This window comes from Meriones unguiculatus, chromosome 3 (genome assembly GCF_030254825.1).
Source record: "Meriones unguiculatus strain TT.TT164.6M chromosome 3, Bangor_MerUng_6.1, whole genome shotgun sequence".
NCBI lineage: Eukaryota > Metazoa > Chordata > Mammalia > Rodentia > Muridae > Meriones > Meriones unguiculatus.
This window is the reverse complement of record NC_083351.1, coordinates 164,933,414-164,952,367: the sequence shown is the minus strand read 5'-3', so window position 1 is coordinate 164,952,367 and position 18,954 is coordinate 164,933,414. Positions and strand designations below refer to the sequence as shown.

Below are 18,954 nucleotides of genomic sequence, written 5' to 3'. Positions count from 1 at the left end.
ACCCCAGGTTGGTCTTGAACTCACGATGTGGCTAAGGAACCTTAATACCTGTTCCTCCTGACTCATCTCCTGAGTGCTGGGATTCCAGGCTGTGTTGATAGGCTGTTTCGACGACACACTTCAAAGGTTAAGCTGTGGTTTGCAAGAACAGTCTGGGTGTTTAAACAAGAACACACGCCTATACGGAAGCACAACTTATATCTTATTTCCTTTTCCTCAAGAACTGTATTTTTCAGAGGATTCTCTTGAACTGCCTGCTTTCTTTAAAAATCTCCGGAACGATTAGAACTAGCTCTACTCGAGTTTGTAGAAAACAGTCCTTGCTGCACTCACATGAATAGACAGACTGGAATTTTCTCTCATAAGAATGTGCTGGTGGTGTGACTGCCCAAACATAACAAGCTTCTTTGGAAAGCAATTATAATTCCTTTCTAAATCTCATTTGCTCTCTTGTGTCATCAGATGTAGCTGGCCACTGGGCTCTGCTAAGCTTCCTCTGTCTTCTGGGCTTCCTCTAGGTCCTTATGGAACCAATCTTTGTTCAACTCCCAATTCACATACTGGGTGTCCCGGGGTTGTTTTTCTCTATGGTCTATGACTTTCCAGAAAGGTGCTCTGTGGTCATCTATACTCCCATCAGTGGCAATGGATAATGTCTTTCTGTCAGTCTGTGTTAATATGTCACTTCTCTAACTGGCTATAAGCCTTCAGGTCTTAACTCTGAAAAAGAAAAGGGCAAGGTTGAACAGCCTTTGGATTCCCTGAAGTCAGGGAACTTAATGTTTACATGAAAACACGAGTCTACATTCTGTCATCCACCAGCTGTGAGACTTTGGACTCCGAGTCTCTAAGCCTCAGCTTCTTTAGTTGAATTTGATAAGCTCAGAGCATTTGCCCCACAGGTTCCTGCAGAGGATGGAGGGTGTGAAGCTAAGAGTTGCCCCCTACTCTCTAGAGGCTCACACACCCAACCAACTCAAAGAAATCTGAGCTGGCAAGCTAGAGAATTGTGGTCAGTAGAAAGCAGTGGAGAATGGTGTGCAGAGTGAGAAGGTGGCACCAGCAAAGGCAGGGGGTCCTGAAGGCTCACAGCAGCTCTTCCCTTCTTGAGACTGATTCACCAAGGATGACAGATGTGCTTCTTAACCTCTTATGCCATCATTACCCATACTGCCTTGTTCTCTAGCAGGACCCCAAGGCACTTGCTAAAATGGGTGGGGTGTATCTCTGTACCTGATAGGGAGGTCTGGAAAACACCCTTTCTAGAAGCTTTTTAAAAATAAGTTTAATTTTTAGTTGAAAATAGATTTTTTTCATATAATATTTTCTGATCACTGCCCCACAAACACACCTCACCAGTTCCTCCAAGATCCATCCCACCACTCTAATCCATGCCCTCTCTCTCTCTCTGTCTCTCATTAAAAAACAATCAGGCACTAAAACTAACAAACCAGAACAAAACAAAACAAACAAAAAGGAAAAAGAAAAGAAAAAAGCACAATTAACATATACAGACAGAGATACACACACTTTCACACATGGAAATCCCATAAAAACACAATAACTAGAAACAATAATATATAAACAAAACAAAAGACCTATGGAGTAAAAAAAAAAAAAATCTCCAAATATACCAGTGAGTTCATTTTGGGTTGTCCACATACTGCTGGGCATGGGGCTTTGTCCATCTCACCCAGTGAGATTCCAACTGAGAAAACTAATTTTTCCTTTGCGAGTGATTGTCAATTAGAAATAGACTGTGGGTTAGGATGGGTTTTCTTTCTAAAAACAGTTTGAAAAAAATTCAATCATCCACTGAGTGGAACCTCTCTGTTGCCTTTACTCAGTTTCAGCAGTTACTATCAACCATTTCTTCATATGATATACCACCCTATTTTCCTGCTCCCACATTATTTTAAAGCACTTCTTCTGTAACTATAATGATAAGGTTGTTGGAAAATACGGTGTATATCATTATCATGGTTAAAAGAAACAAAACCTCAGACTCACTGAAGAGCAAGTCGATGTTGCTTTCATAATTGTGTCATAAACGTCATCACTTAATTTTAGAGTTTTGGTTTGGTTCAGAATCTGAATAAGTTGCACAGTTGGGATCAGTTGCTCTGTTCTTGAGTCTTCTTTAAGTCTACAGAGTTCTCTTTCCCCTGCACAGCTTTCTCTCAACCTCTTTCTGCTATTCCTTACAATCTGTTCCTTGAAGAGACTGGGCTGTTGAACCTACCCTGTCTCTTGCTTTCTGTCTTTATTCTCTTGGTATTCACTTGCCTTCCCCAGTTGTCTAAAAAAGCTTGGTGGGATGGAGCTTCTCTTTGAATGTGGCAGGGCTATATCAAAAGGGATGATGTGGGAGGGTCAATATCCAGTTATGCCACACCTCACAATGTAGGCAGCCACTGGTGATTCAAAGCCGCTAACTCACGAGGCTGTGCATTAAGATAACTGTTAATACTGTTTCTTCTGAACTTGCTAGCCTCAAATACTTCTGCAGAGATAACCCATCATCCAGTCATCAAACGTTCTTTCATACAGTGGCACACTCACAAAATAAAGGCAGAGAGATATCTAGAAATCAATCAATCAATAAACAACACTTGATTCTATGTAGTTATGTATTATTTTCAAAATAAATTGTTGTTTTATTAGCATCCTCTAGTGAAGATCAATAATGTGTGTTATTTAATTGGTCCAGTTTCAAGATCATTTTGTACTCATGAGCAAACACAGTAATTTCAGTCTATTCCAATTATTATTCTCAGCGAAGATCAAATTGTACCATCTTTGGCCAGTAAGTTCATTAAGCATCTTTGAGTCCTTCTGAAAGGTCACGAGAAGGTCTTTGCTTCCTGGTCTAACAAAATACTGCAGTCATCTAATCAGACTCGCCTGGAGTTAGCTATTTCTACAAAGACCTGTCATTCTGTTAGTGAAAATGGAACCTAGACTCTGCCATATGAACACCCAGGGTAGTCTTTAGCATGTTTGCGTCTATTTCCCTTTTTCAGTAAGGGAATAGTCAATCCTGCCTGGCCTAAACACATCCTCAAAAACTAATGATCCTGTGTGAGAAAAGTGTCCACAGAAGTGCCCACCTAAGAAGAGATGATGCAAAGCAGGTTTTCAACCAAGGCCGTAACTGTAAGAATCAAAACTGGGAACACAAAGTGATTTAGCAGCTACCTTGGCAGTTCACAGTAGTGAGGGTAGAGATAGGTAATGATGAAAGTTGTAGGTTCAAATCCCAGCTCTGTTGCTTACCAATGGTATTGGAGCAGCTCATTACTTAACGTCTGCAGCTCTATGCCCTCAACTGCAAAGTGGGAACAGTATTGCATCCTCCTAAGGCTATTGGAGGGTCAGATGATGTTGTAGAGGAAAGAGACACAGGGTGAGAGGTGGTACCCAGTAGAGCTAAAAATCTAAAAAGCTGGTCCTCAGCAATGTGCACAGCTTTGCTGGAACTGAAGGACTTGGCTAGAATCAGGCCTTAGCTTCTTCTTCTTGCCTATCTGCCTGTCCAGCAGTGTCCCCAGAACACCTGAGTTCTCCTCTGAAAATGCTGCAGAGAATTAATATGGCTCCTCCAGTGTCGTCCTAAACCACATTTTATTGATTACTTTGTTGAAAAGATGATATCATATATTGAATGCTGCCAAAGGAAATAAATAAATAAAACATGCTTCTCAGGGCTATTTTTCTTATGTGATATCTGAGTTGACAACTTTCATTTTGAGAAACTTAGGATGTTTTTTTTAAAGTAGATTTTATAGTAACAAATGCTCAAGAGATTTAATTTTTCGAAGAAGAAAACTCTAACATCATACATTAAGTACTGATCTGATAGTTCAGAGCCCCTAACAACGATCCAAGATGGTGGTCCTGAGCAATGCCTTATACTGCATTTGAGTTTTAGAAAATGTAACATTACGTTAACTCATCTCTGCCCTAAAACCTTCCTTGACCATTACATCAGTGCTGCCCTGTAAACCTTTCTGAGGTAACTTCTCTATGATTTTATTTTTGAGGCTCTGTCAGAATGACTTTTAAGCGAATATTCTGAGAATTGCAGCAGCCATCTATCAGTTACGATAGCCACATGAAGTACAGCAAAAGATGGACTTGAAATATTCATAATATGTTATTGAAAAATTCTCAGAAGGTAGGGGATGGAGAGAGAGAGAGACTGTATCCTTCCAACCTCTTTTAAGGCAGGCATACACTTATTTTACAGCTTTCTTTTTCCATATATTGGCTGCTATAAACTGTGGCCATGGCAATCCTTTTCATTAATTAATTAACTTCACCTCCTGATGGGAGCTTCTCCTACCTCCTCTCTTCTCAGTGCCTCGCTCTCGCCTTCCCTCCCTCCACTTCCCCTGCCTTTCTCCTCAAAGAAGAGGAGGCCTCCGTGGAGATCAACTCATTTTGACATATCCAGTTGCAGTAGGACTGGGTGCATCTTCTCCTATTGAAGTTAGACGAGGCAGCCTAGCTAGGGGAAAGGGATCCAGAGGCAGGCAATAGAGTCAGAGACCACCCTTGTCCCTGCTGTTAGGAGTCCCATATGAGGCCAGAGCTGCACACCTCTTAACATGGCCTAGGTCCATCCCATATCCACTCTTTAAAGCAGTTACTAATGCTGCTGGGGTAAATGTTGAATGCAGAGTGGCTCAGCTGATCAGCTCTGATCTCAGCATGACAGAACTTTGCTCCATCTGCAATCACAGTTGATTTCGAGATTTTGGGGTCCCACAACCATCTCTTGTTACTGTGTACTGTTTTTCCTTCCAGTAAGATATTAGGCCCTGCTTCTCATCTTACTCATTTCACCTGCTTCACACCATTGCCTGTAGGACAGGGGGGTGGGAGGGGAGGTCAGAGGATCACCTGTATTGCAATGCCACGCTCTCAGCACTACACACATTTTCTTCAAGCCCCACAGTGCAAGCTCGGGTTCACTTGACTTTGATGCCTCTCTGCTCACAGTCAAGGCTGCTAAACTTGGATGGTAGCAAGTTTCCCCTTCCAAAGAATGAACAAAACAACTTAGGAAATAAACAAGTCAAATATTTTGCATAAAGCATTATCTCTTCCTCACTTAAAAGTGGACTCTCTAAATTGATAGCATCAAGATCGGTATGCTCTTGTGTTTTAAGGATCATGTTCTTCCTGGCAGCTACTAAATAAACAATCATACCCTATTTTGAATAAGCAAGAAAGCATCAGATTTTTCTTTTTCTTTTTCTTTTCTTTTTTTTTTTTTTTTTGGTATAATAAAGATGAGACACGTGCCATGCTGGGTAACTTTAAAACCAGCTGTGTGAAGAGGTGTTATCTACCTGCAGGATAAATAACAAATACCTTCCCATCCTTCCTCTCTGTTCTAGGATACAGGCTTGATGTTAGCTGGAACTTCAGCATCATTTCTAGCTATTGTTTGGACTAAAACATAGCTCATATTTCAGGCTCATTAAGAAAGCTGTAACGCAGCTCCTCTAAGGGCAAGAAAGTCCTTACTATATCCTTGAGCATATTAGTAACCGGCTTACACTTAACTTTTTCTAGCTTCGCTGGGAAATTGCCAGTTATATTTCCTTTAAACCCCATCACTTTTCGTCACTTAGCTATTTTTAGAATTATTGAGAAATTTCTCAAAATGGTTCAGATTGCAGCGCTCTCTTGTAGCCTTATCCTTCCCAGCTGAGCTCAACGGTGACATTTTCTTAATTGGTCAGAGAATTAAGAAGTTTCAACTATTGTAAAATGATGTTGCTAGTGGAGGGAAGAAAAGCTGCAGTTTAGAAAGAATAAATTCAGCATTTCATATGTGTATAGCTATAAAATAGCTGTTTTTAAAGCTTATGTGGGATTTTTTTTGTTTGTTTCTTTTCTGTAAAGTGAGGACCAATGGCCTGACTACTGTTTTTTTTATTCAATGCTATGTGCAAACACTACTAGGCACAAGCACTCGATAGTCAGCGAGTTTGCAGTTCCTCATTTTTGGATGTCCTATGGACATTTTTTGAATTAAGTACTTTGCCAATATTGCAAATACATTTTAAGCACCTACTGTGTGCCACAAAATATTTTTTTCTCTGAGGACTGCCAGAACAAGCAAGATAGACAAAAATCCCTGTCTGCTTGAAGCTGTATTATAGTGTGAGGTAGAGGTGAGGGATGGAGGGAGACGGGCAGTGAAGGAGGCACAGGCCAGAGGCAGGAAAGTGCACCATGACAGGGACTTGGCAGGGAGACCTTGCTGCAGTTTCACCATGCTGGCCGTGGTAGGCTCTACTGAGACGGTGACAGGTGGGCAAATGTGCTTGCTACCTTTTGGCTCTGCATTGTCCCCCAATGATTCATTTACTGAAGGTTTGGTTCCAAGTTCCTTGCTGGGGAGTGTTGGTGGAACTTTTAAGACATGGCCCTAGTGAGAACTTTTAGATCACTGGAGGAATGCTTTCCAAGGAGGTTGTGGAACAGTGTTTTCTCCCTTATGCCCAGGAGAACAGGTTTTTGCCACCCTGTGCTCTTACCGTGAAGTACTATCTCAACACAGGCCCAAAGCAGTCAGCCAATTGTTTGGAAACTGAAACCTGCCAAACTGAGTCAAAAGGAACCAAACCTTCGCTTTCCTAATTATCTTGAGTATTTGGCACAGTTTCAGAATGGTGACCAACAATGACAGTCTAGAGAAGGTTAAGGAATTCTTCATGCGAACACTTGAAGAAAGTCTGCTTCAGAGAGAGGAGCCAACCACAGCATGCTGTAAAAATAGGTGTGTGTGTGTGTGTGTGTGTGTGTGTGTGTGCGTGTGTGTGCGTGCGCACGCAAGTGAGCAAGTAGACTCTCAAGAAGACGACCAGGTTCAAGAGCAGATGTTGAGCATCTCTCTAAGGATTTGACCTTCTTTCTGGTGCAATGGGAGACCTTTAGAAGACTTAACCCAAAGCAGTGACACCCAACACCCTGCATTTCCAACAGACCCAATGACATGTGCCTGTGCAAATCAGAGCTCAGGGAAAAAAGTCTGAGAACTAAGGGATCTGGAAAGCCATTGGAGTACTCCAGGAAAAGCATGGCAGTGGTTCTGCTTGGGACCAAAGCAATGGAAGAGCTAGACTGTGTTTGGGCTGGGCATAATACTTAAAGGAAAGTAAGGCACATTGTCTTGAAGGACCGAGTGAAGGATGCTGAGAGGAAGAAAACCTTAGTATATCTAAGTTTATATTATCTGCTCCTTCCATTCAAACATCTGCTATCTTCTTGCTTCCCTTCAACTCCCTGCCCCTTGTCATGCCCATGTCATCTAGCGAAATTTGATTAGCTCCACCCACATTTTAAACCTGTTTCCATATGTAATTTAACATCACACTTCCCTCTCTGGCATTTCCTAGAACGATAAATGATTATTTGTTCTTGATCTTTTGTCCTTGCTTAGATATATTTGATCAGCCCTTCAAAGAAGGAAAATTTGGGGGCTTTCCTGTAAAGGTTGTCTCTATCAACATGGCAATTTTTAATGCAACACACCCAGGACTCCTTGTCGATTGGCATGCTTTGTTGCTGCTTCACACGCACACATCAACAGAAGAGTGGCCATGACACATGCATCCAATCCAGCCAAATCTTGCATCCTCAACAGGCCATGAAAGAGGTCCTTAGTTTCCCAGACTTTGTAAAGATTCTTGAATTCTCAGACAAGCAGGTGGCAGAGAGGCGCTTTCCTCCCTCTGTCTTAACCCTTCTCTCTTGTTACAGGCCTGTGTCTCTGCATCTGGGAACCAAGAATCTTGCATGGTCAAGATTTGACCTACTGACCCATCCCCCTGGTCCTCTAGTCCTCCTAAATTTGTGTGCTAAAAACTTAACTCCCAAGATGATGATGCTATGAGGCAGACTGATTGTGATGGAGAGGCCATCATGATGGACCAGTGACTTATGAAAGAGTTCCACTGAGCATTCCTTAAGTTCCCTACTGCACAGCTACACAAAACAAGAAGGCACCATGTACTAATGAGAAAGTACACTCTCACCAGGTGCAGAACCCATTAGCACCTTGACATGGACGCAACAACCACTAGAATTTCTAAGAAATAGATATTTGTTCTTCATAAGTTACCCAACCTGTGGATCAGGCTGTTATAAGAAAAGGAGTGGATTAAGATCTCAGAAGTTTTCCTAGCCTTCTCCTAAGAGGCTCACACCATCAGTAGTTTTCCATCAAGGATGCAATAATGGGTAAATAAACTCAGTAATGAGATTATGCTTTGGGACTACACAAAGTAGGGAAGAACATCACAAATGTAAAATAACATTTTATTAATTATATATTAGGAAATACAATGTGATCTGACCAATGGCAGCCCCAAATTTTCAGAAAATAACATTCCTTCTCCCACCTAATTCCTTTCATGCTCAGTACCCAGAGTGAATATTATGTCTTCATTTTCATGCTTATGGAAAAGAAAATCAGAATTTGGAATGTAAGTAGAGGTTGTATTCCATTATTTAACATTCATATCAAATAGGTGTGTTTTCTAAACATCACACCTGGTAATTTTCCACAATATCCTTTACTTAACAGTTAGCAAACCACATTTTTTTTCCTTGAGAATAAGAGTGCAAATTTCTTCCAAAGCTAAATAGCTTAAAATATTTTCAATATCTGCCTTAAAATTCTGCCTAACATGTAGCCTCAGGGGCTTTATAGCCACAGCTTTTTAAGTGAAACCAATAAATCTATCTAGCAGGAATTATATAAAACTTATATAATTAATATTTGTAAGATGTTTTAAGATCTTGGCAAGAAGATAGGCACTGAAATCCAAAGCTATTCTATAACTTTCTCCTTAGATCAGCTGCCAGCTTTATTCCAGATAGGCTTCTAAATACAGCGATACGCAAAAATATTGCTACTATTAGAAATCTACTATCACTTTTTAAAAGGAAGGGTCAGGAAGGTTTATTATGATGGGTCAAAGAAGCCGTAGAAATGTTACCAGCTGGTCAGAAGTACAAAACCACGCACAGGGGATGAATCAAGACATCTCACTGGAGTGCACAGTATCTCTGCATCCTCATTTGTGCTGCTGTTAACCAAGAGAGCTGCTATTAAATATCCATGTTTTCCCCACGAACAGACTTTTACTGAAATGACACTGGCCAGCTAAGACCCCATGAGACAAGGTTCAAACTGAAGGTCATCCCACACCACAACACGCCCGTCGCATAGGTGGTCTAAAGATGAACCGCCAGAGTACTCCCGGTGAAATTCAATACTACACAGGCTCTCTTTAGAAGCCCTATTTATTTGAAATTCAAATATGACTGGACAGCCCTGGTTTTTATTTGCTAAATATGGCGATACCAGGCAAAGGAGAAGTAAGATAGTACACGCTGAAGGACGGAATCCATCTAATGGTTCTCACTACTTACAAAAATGGCAAATCTTTCAAGGTCTGTAAACAATGTTAAAAACATCTAAGTGAAAGAAATGGACTGTGCTGGAGTAAAGGATTGTGACAAATATTTAAAGGTACATACGCTGGAAAAATGTTATATCAGCTCCTGTCATTTAAATAATTTAAGATGTAATAAAGGGCCTACACCGTGAGTCTGGCTTTGTAGTCACACGCTTGCACATTAAAAGGCTGATAACCTATTAACCCCACATTTCCAACGAGAAAGCAACCACAGGATGAAGCAGCCATGACCCCTCTACCTCTTAGAGCTGGCATTGTCTTCTGCAGGAAACATTAACTTTCTCACTTGCCATCTCATGCACAAGGCAAATAGTTGACTCCCAAACTCTGACTTAGAGACAGAGACTTTAAAAAGGAGGTACAGAGTTCTAACTGCTCTCCTAAGAATCTTTCATCTGCCATGGGGTTCTCTGGGGTGAAAAAAGAATGCTTTTAGAAACGCCGCTCTCTACAGCTTTTGTAGGTGCTACGCTCCCCTCCCCATCCCTGAGGGGAAAGTTTTGTTTTAGAAAGTTGTCGTAGGCAGCACGAATACTTGACCAGTATCTCCTCCAGAGAAGTGCCAGCACAATTAGACCAGGCCCAAGCAATAAGGTTCAATTAGAGATGCGGCCATTAGTGAGGGCTCTGAGTTCTGGGGAAAGTCACTGAGAGCCATCAGATAAAAATGGCCCATTTAATCCGAATTATCCCCAAATGTGTTGCTCTGGGGAATCCGACCTTTCAGATTTAGCTGAATTGGGCTTTTTAAATACACTCATTTGCAAAAGTCCTTGGTGGTAAGGAATTGTTCCTTTACTTGTAACTGACCCCTCCCCCCCATCACTCTCCCATTCTTAACCTTTAAACTAGGCAGTTCGTGGCTAGGCCTACTGCCTTCCTAATTTGCATATGGAGTTTGCAGGAACCGTCAGCCTTGGCATGCTAGTTGTAGCCTGTGCTCTGCATGGTTGAAGCACAAACATATAAGCTCTGCATTCGGAGAGGGTGACCTCTGTGTTCAGTGCTGAATAGAGTCATCTTTACTAAGGTTAATGGCAGCGAGAGCTAAAAATTCTTTCCATATCCCCAGCTCAGCGTATTTGTACGTACGCTCAGTCGGTCACCATTTCCCCAGCCTCATGAAGTGATCCCCTCCCCCGGTTTTAAATATAACAAATTGCAGGGTAAGGTTAAGGGACTTGCCCTGAACCAGGGTAGGTACTGTGTAGGCAGTCAGGATGTAGCTTCGCCAGCAGACAACAGAGAGAGCTTGCAATATTCAGGTCTCTTCACACAAAGGAAGATTCCTTGTCACAGATTTCAAATGCAAGGAATGCAGGCAACTCTCCCTTGTTACTCCAATAAGCCTTCCTCGACAAAGGTGGCTAGTTTTCAATATATTTGTGTCACTGACACACACGAGGACTTGTGTAGTCAAAGAGCACTGTCCCATGTTAGTTATACAGAGAAGAGAGAGATGATGGACCCAGAACAGTCACACAGACACAGACACAGACACACACACACACACACACACACACACACACACACACACGCATACCCGTTGCTAGCAGGCTGGGGCAGACTGCAATTCTAGCTCTCTTGGTCTTCCTTACCAGAGGACCAAAGCGTGTTTCACTGTGCCTGGATGAATGCACTGTAATCTTCCTCAAGGTTGGGGTGCACAGGGCAGACCCAGAGCAGGGAAATTCTGATCACTGGCTCCTCATACATGTGGACTGCTCTTAAATAATGAATTTCTTTTGTCTTCGTAAGTATGTAAAAAGACCATTTGAGTGCTCCTTTATAACTCATATATCTCACTGAGGTTTTTTTGCTTTCTTTTTTAAAAGAATGGGGCCACCCAACTCCAAGGGGCAGCAATGACAGGGGAGGGAACAAAACTGAATTCAGAGAGGAGCCTGGTAGGGCAGAGTCACTCAATGGCCCCTGCCCTTTCTCCCTGCATAGTTCTTTTGCCAAACCTTACTCAGGACTGGATTTTAATTCACATGTGCTACTCCTGTATATGCCACCTAAGGTAACTGAGGGGACAAATGTCAAGCTGTCTCTGGTCAAGGTCCCTGATAATGCGCACATTATGTGTACTGGATGACACTAGGCATAGAACAAGGATTTATTTGTTAAGCTAAAATGTAAAGCCCTGCTGTACCACTGTCTCTGGCTCAGTCAAATATCACTTTAAGGGTTTTGCTGAACTTTTTCTGAAGCCTCTAAGGTTTCAGAAGGGGGAGGGGCAGGGAGGAGGGGAAGCCAACCTCTGGTGAATAGCTTGCCGGGGAAGCTCCAGGACAGGCTGCTGGGACATGCCTGTCATTATCCAGAACCTTCTAGAAAAAGATGTCAATCTGAAAATGCTTTACTTTGGAACGCAGAGACTCTCAGGAGGTATTTCTGATACTTCTTATTTTCCAGCCTATTTTTGGTAAGCAGTTTTATTAACAAAGTGTCCACGGAAAGATTCATTCAGATTTACAAACTCCCGAGAAAGCTGCCCTCAGCCTCTTGGCTCCCCAGATGGGACAGCAACATGAAGAAACAAGTAAGTGAAAGAGGCCATATGTGTTCCTAGGCCTCGGGGAGCCTATGACCCTGATGGCTCTTATCCCAGTTAGAAGCCCGGAGGGCATAGAGCTGGGGCTGCTTAGCCAGTCTCTGAAACAGCAGCCACCTGGCTCTGGGGGAGGGGGGTTGCAATGGGCAATATTTTTCTCTCGGCAGAGCACAGCTGAACAGTCAGGCTAGCAAAATCAATCAATCAGTCATCAAATAACAATCAATCAGTAAACTGTCTTTTTTGAGCTCCTTAGGATAGATCCGGTTTTTTGTTTCTTTGTTTTGCCAACTGCAAGAGTTGTTTAAAAATATTAAGCACACAGGTAGATAGATAGATGGTAGATACACAGATAAATATGCAAAAATCAATTTAGCAAACAAAATCTATCCGTTAGCCCCCTGCAGGTTTCCTACACTTTCTGAATGGGTTCCCGTCCTTTGGTAAACATCTCTCTTCGGATCTCCTCTGAGGACCAGGGAACTACCTTTGGAGGCAGTCCAGCTGGGAAGGCTATTACACTTTTCATATCTAAGCGCTCCTCTCCCAAGAGAGCTGCGCAGCGGCTGGACTGCTCCAGAAAGATCTGCCGGAATGTCTCTAGACCTTGCAGATCCCGGAGCAGATAGGCTCTCCCAGACCTTGCTGAGAAAATACCACGCTATGGGCTCAAACTAGGAAACTTTCCCTTAAAACTGTATTATCCCCGGAGAGCCACAGGGCGGGAGGGTGCGGAGGGGGAGGGGGGAGCTTCCAATTTCTTCTCAAGGAGCTGTGACTTATTTTGGGCGGGGGTGGGTAGGCACATTTACAGGAACCCAAACAACTCAAGAGGGGAAACCAATGAACTGAGGCTTGACTCTTGGCTTGTACTGCGTGGCTTTGGGTGGTTCTTAAAACAGACCAGACTGCTCTCTTGGGTTGCTCTCCCCCGCTCACCCTCCCGACCCTCCTCTTGTCCCTTATCCATAGTCCTGCATTGGGCTATACTTTTTCTGTACAAAAACCTAGGTACCTAACTCCAGATGATGGTGCCCGATTTCATCTTTGCAGCCCGCGGGCTGGCTTGGGTTGTCTGTACAAGGTCGCGGCTGCTATTAGTCCCTAGACCATTAGGCACGCGTAGAGGCTAGACGGGGATGGGGCGTGGGCAGAAGGGTGTGTGTGCCCTACTTTTAGCCAAGTTACTAGTTTCATACAGGGGATGGGAACACAGTTTTGGAAGGCTCTCGGCCACAGTAGACCTGCAATCCTCCTCCAGCAGTGATCGTTAAGCTTGACCTGGGCCGCTGCCTCGGAGACTGTGCCGCATCATCCCTAAGCCTAAGCCAAAAAGGGACGCCGGGGTTCCAGAGAGCTCTACATCCCGGAGCGCTAACCAGCCTGATTTAGCGCACTAGATGCTGAAGGCCTCCTAACAGCGGCTTTATCGGACCCCTGCCCGGGTTCTGTATCGGGACCGTGACAGGTGCGCCCTTAGACCCCAGCAAAGAAGGGAAGCCCCGGAGAGCCGAGGTCTCCTTGCGGGGTTCGCTGTGCCAACACGCTAACTAGCCTGCCGGCCACCTGTTTCACAAAGATTTTGGGGAGGGGGGCATAGGCTGCCCCAGCAAGACCCAGTCGTGTCGTCCTTCCCCTACAGGACCGCCAACCCCGCGCATCTCAAATCTAAGTGCGCACACCCCCGCAGACCCACCACCTTCCAGTGGTGACTTCTTCCCTGGGGTCGCCCCTCTTCCCGGCAGCCAGAGCCTTAGGGCTGCCTTCCCCATGCCCGGGCTCTTCAAAGGACCGCGCCAAGTACCTGCGGTGAAGATGCAGAGAGCGATGAGCGCCTTGCAAACCATGTTAACTCCGGTGCTCGAGACGGAGCTGGATACGGCTAGGGAAGTTTCCCGGGGCTGACCAATTGCGTCGGGCACCGGCAGCTTCTTCTTCTTCTTCTTTTTTTTTTTTTCCCGCCCGGTGGGCTGCGGGAGGAACGGGGAGGTGCTGACGGCCCCGGGAGCGATCAGTCCGGGCAGCTTTGGCTGGTGTCCGGCGGCGCAAGGCGAAGCGGAGGTGGCGCGCAGGAGTCAGCTGTGTGCCCTGCGGCGCCAGGCGCGCTTCTGCTCCATCCCAACCGCCCCGGAGCCCAGGGCCCGCCTGCGCCGCCGCCAAACCCCTCCCACGCGGCCCTCCCGCGAGGACAGGGGCCACCTCCTGGCCTTCCCTCTCCCAGCGCACAGGTCCCAGGAGTCCCGGCCCAGGGCGGCCTCTGCTGGACAGTAGGCGCTAGGTCCGAGCTTTCAGTGGATTGAGCTGCAGCTCAGACAGCCCGGCGCTGTTCAGGAAGCTCTGGCAAAGCGAAGTGCGGATGGGTTCCTGCCCTCAGGAATCTTAGTTTCGCTCATGAAACTGAGCATTGCCTTTGGAGAGGGGACCGAGAGGTCACCCCGGAGAATCAACACACGTCTTTCTTTCCAAGTTCGGGGAGAAGACCTTTTGCTTCATTTCTGCAAACAACTCTCTGTGTACATTAACCTTTCACCAGCCCTGAACTCCCAATGCACTTTCTGGTGCCTATCCCGCTTCATACCAGAAGAAATACTGCTGTCAAGTGACGCGATCGCTAGATAGCTGAACCAGGTTTGTCTGACTTAGTTATGTGCTGAAATTCCTTCTACTAACCCAGAGAAATAAAACTTATTATTATTTCACCGTAGGAAACTGAAGGCGTGAGAAATTAAGGCTATGTTCATATAGCCTATAATGTACACCAGGCCCACGATGATGATGATGACGATGATGATGATAATGGTTGATATTTCCTGAGAAATGGCAATAGGCTACCCGCTGGGCATTGTACATTCACATGCTACCCAAGTCACTTACTTTCCATAACAATCCTCCAGGGTGGGTACATTGTGTCCTCATTTTCTGAGTAGGAAGTGTTTTAAGTGCTTGCCCAGGCCTCACAGTTAGCAAAGGGTAATAAGATAACGCCCTAGGCTCGTTCCCAGTACTTGAATGTCTGGTCAAAGATCAGAGCTTCTCCAAAGTGGGGCTAAAGCTGACCTTTCACCCAATTCTTCTGCCAATCCCTGCACCTTAGATTTGCCAATCCTAGTCCCTGCTTCACACCACATCCTTTTCAGATTGGCCTGAGCCTGGTGGACCCTAGTCACTAACTAGAGCTGAGAGCTGCAAGAATAAGGGACCCTTCCTAAGGAGCTTGGTGCCACCAGCAGCCCTGCAAATGGTTTTTCAATGGTTTGCTGTGTCGTTTCTCTCATATGTCAGGGACATATGTCCTCTCTTTCTCAGTCAGGGTTCATCACTTTAGCTGTGGCCAGGTCAGTTCTGTGCCTCACCTCACCATCAGCGCTCACAGATCTTGGTAGGACTTCCACAGTAAATTACACTGGGCTCATAATTGTTCTTTGTCTTCATAAATGTACTGATTCCATGAATCGAAAGATACTGCAAGCAAGGGCTGAACTCCCTTTCCTGCCTCCCTTGGCCAGAAAAACTGGCTAATTTGTGTGGTCTTAAATGTGTTCCCAGAAGCCTTCTGATCTCAAGTCCTTCTGGCATCTCCCTAGCTGGTGTGATTGTGAAGCCTTTTGACAACTGGGCTTTGATTGTCATGGAGCCTGCAACCACACAGGGATAGAGCCTGGCAGTGGCATTTCTTTGAAGGCACTGGCTGGTGCCTTTCCCTTTATACAGGCTGATATAAGCGAGCGACTCTAGGCAGATATAAAGGTTTTTGAAGATTACATCACAGAAAAATGTACCCATTTGAAATTCAACAAAACTCTTCTCTCGAGTGCAAAGCATGTGTCACCCCAACCTTGCTACTGGTGATGCCTTTGCTGACCCTCACATCCCAACCAGGAAAGATTGCCCAGGTTTCTTGTTGTCTGTGGATTTCAGTTGGAATCCTTTCTTTTATTAAAATCATTCCTTTTAGTTGCTGACTAAAACTTTTCAATTGATCAGTTTTGTCACAGCATGTTAACTGTTCACTAGACCTTCAGATCGGCTGTGAAAATAAATTGTAATATCTGGGGTAGGCCAGGTTGTACTTCTGCACACGTCAGCCCCAGAACCAGCCCTTGGGCAGGAACACGTAATTTATCATGTAATTTTTCTGCAGCTCCAGGTTACACTCAGTGTCAGGACTGTCGAGGACCCTGTGTTATACCACGATAAGGTCATCTGCTCTCAAAATTAGTAAAATAGGGGAAGAGAGAAGAGTAGAGATCAGGTGCACCGTTTAAACCTTCCATTCAGAAGTGACACCATTAATTTGTCGAGAGCAGGGCTCAAAACTCTTTTATTCTTTAAAAGAAAATTTTATGTGGCCCCAGACATATAGAGATGTAAAGCAAACCAAACATTTACTGATCAGAACTTGTGAATAAGTTGATTAGAAACAGTTCTTTGGTAAAATGTATAGTTTCGCCATTTGTTGAAGACGAAAGCAAGGTTGGATAGGAAAGGCATAGATGTGTTTCTTATTTTTCTATAAAGAATCAAACCACCACTGAACATCTGCCAGTTACAGAGCATCTCTCACTTTTCAGGGCGAACCAGTGTCTTTTAATTCACTTATTGTTTATTCTGTAAGTTTCATACTTACACACAATGGATTTTGTCCTCCCTCCCCATTTTTCTGTCTCACCCCTTCCTTCTTCTGAAACCCTTCTTTCTTTCTTTCTTTCTTTCTTTCTTTCTTTCTTTCTTTTTTTTTGAAACCCTTCTTTCAAAGATAAAAACACACAGCACAAAATGGCAGAAGCACGGGTAGGGTCATTTGAAACATTGTCAGAGATTCTGTCCTAATTCCAAGCCAAAAATTAATTTAATGATTTTTTTTTAATGAAACTATCCAGCAACTGAAAATACAATTTAAAAAACAGACACTCAAATACAGTACAAGCCAAAGATACACAATTCGCCACTTGCATATTGAGGAATCAATAGTAGGAAATCCTTGAAAGGCTTTGCTTTCTCTAATTAACCCATCATGTTTCTGTAAGAGGAGAAAACTTTGTGCGCACAGTAGGAAAACTAAAATTCTGGATGTACGATAATCTTGAGTATGACCTAAGGGGTTTCAGGCAGTGTGGGCTGGCACGTGGGTGGTATGACGCCACGGCCAGTGCTAAGTGCAGATGCTGTGTGTTCAAAGGCTGCAGTGATGGCTCTAGATGCAACACAGGCAAGGTCTGCTACAATTGCCCCGGATCCATTTTTGGCTTTTAGCTAATTACCCCTTCCAATATGTCCACAAGTTCACATCCAGTTACATGACTCTGTGTAGCTGCACCCAACTGTGGGCTAACGCAAGTCAACAGCCGTGTTCAACATCAACAAAGCAAGAAAGCTCGGTCTACTCGTGTGACAAGACAGGTGAGGAAGTCTAACGGGAAAGAGCTGTGTACCACAGGAGTTTCTAGCCTCTGCCACCGGCAGGCTTCTACTTGTATGATGGTGAATCAAAAGACGTGCAATAATAAAGGTTTTTAGGTTAACTGTTACAAATAATATCTCCCAGTTATTGATATCTGCTGTGTGCTACGAAAATGTCTAAGTTGTGTGTGCATGCATGCTTGTGTGTGTGTGTGTGTGTGTGTGTGTGTGTGTGTTAGATGCATTTGTTTGCACTTTATGGAGAAGGTAATGCAGGAGACCAGAGGTCTTCTTTGGCATAATGAGTACTTTGACAAATAGGAGAAGCTCTGAAGTTACTCTCCTGCAGAGGGGAATTATAAAGGCAACATTCCTGTGTAAGGATGTCTCTATCTCAGTACTAAGAGAGGTAAGGATGGCTAAATTACTAGGTACCTTGATATTTGGGGGGAGTACTGGGTTAAGTCTGGATAACAAACCTTCCACTACTTTCCAAAGCTTTTGGTGGTCACTTTCCCCAGCACCTGCTAACATTATCAACTGCTGTTGCTATTATTATCATTATCATTCTTATCATCATCATCATCATCAGTATTAAGTTGTTCAGCTGAAGATGACTGTTAAGACTGACCTCATGCCTCTTCTTTGAGAGTTATGCATTCCACAAGCATCTCTCATGTCTAGATCGCCTATGCATTTTCTTAAACTTATTTTCCTCTTGTTTCAGGGGGCCTAAGCTAAGGCTTTCTATATGATAACGTCAAAAGTACTTTTCCTCTCCTATGATACTACTACCCTAAAATTAAAAATAAAGCAACAGATATTTGGATTTGAAGGAAATTGAGGGATGCTAGGATGTATAATTGCAGGGAACAGATCCTCCTCAGTGGGGTCAGGGGTGAAGCTTGCATGCAACTGTTTATGTATACCTTTAGATTGAAAGCCGGTCCCTTTCAGGCATTTCTCTTGGTCCTTTTATCGTGTTCCAGTGGGAAAAAATCTGATAAAAAATCTGCCTTTAACCGACTTTGTTCCTTTTTGATCATTGTTAACATGAATTCTAGTGTTGCCGACTTTCAGCATTTTATAAAAGCGTTGCCCTTGACTGGCTTTGTTGTTGACATCCTGAATGTATTGTACTTCACGGACCATGTTAGGCGATATACGCCGCAGCTCACAGAAATATTGTTTCTGGACTTCAGTCACATGATTGAGGAAAGAATAATTTGGTAGTGTAACAGTGACTAGAGGTATGGTCCTCATTTCTCTACCAAACAAAGACTTCACTCCCTTGGCACCTGTTGGATTCTGTATTGGTTTTTAAGGCTGCTACAATAATACATTGTACATAGAATGTCTTAAGGAGCAGATCTTTCTTTCTTTCTTTCTTCCTTCTTTTCTTTATTCATTCTTTCATTATTTTAGCTTGCATGGTAATTCTACTCTAGAACACATGGACACTCTGAAAGCTGAATAGAAAGTATGTATTTCTGG

At 43.8% G+C, this 18,954-nt stretch overlaps 1 protein-coding gene across 1 annotated transcript in view; it reads right to left on the bottom strand.

Moving 5' to 3' along the window:
• Positions 1–14,249, bottom strand: part of Parm1 (prostate androgen-regulated mucin-like protein 1) — a 99,154-nt gene extending 84,905 nt beyond the window's left edge. The window contains exon 1 of the mRNA XM_021648644.2: positions 13,865–14,249. Coding sequence (XP_021504319.1) covers positions 13,865–13,907 — 43 coding nt within the window. The 5' untranslated portion in view covers positions 13,908–14,249. The remainder of the gene's footprint in view (positions 1–13,864) is intronic.
• Between the last annotated feature and the right edge of the window lie 4,705 nt (positions 14,250–18,954).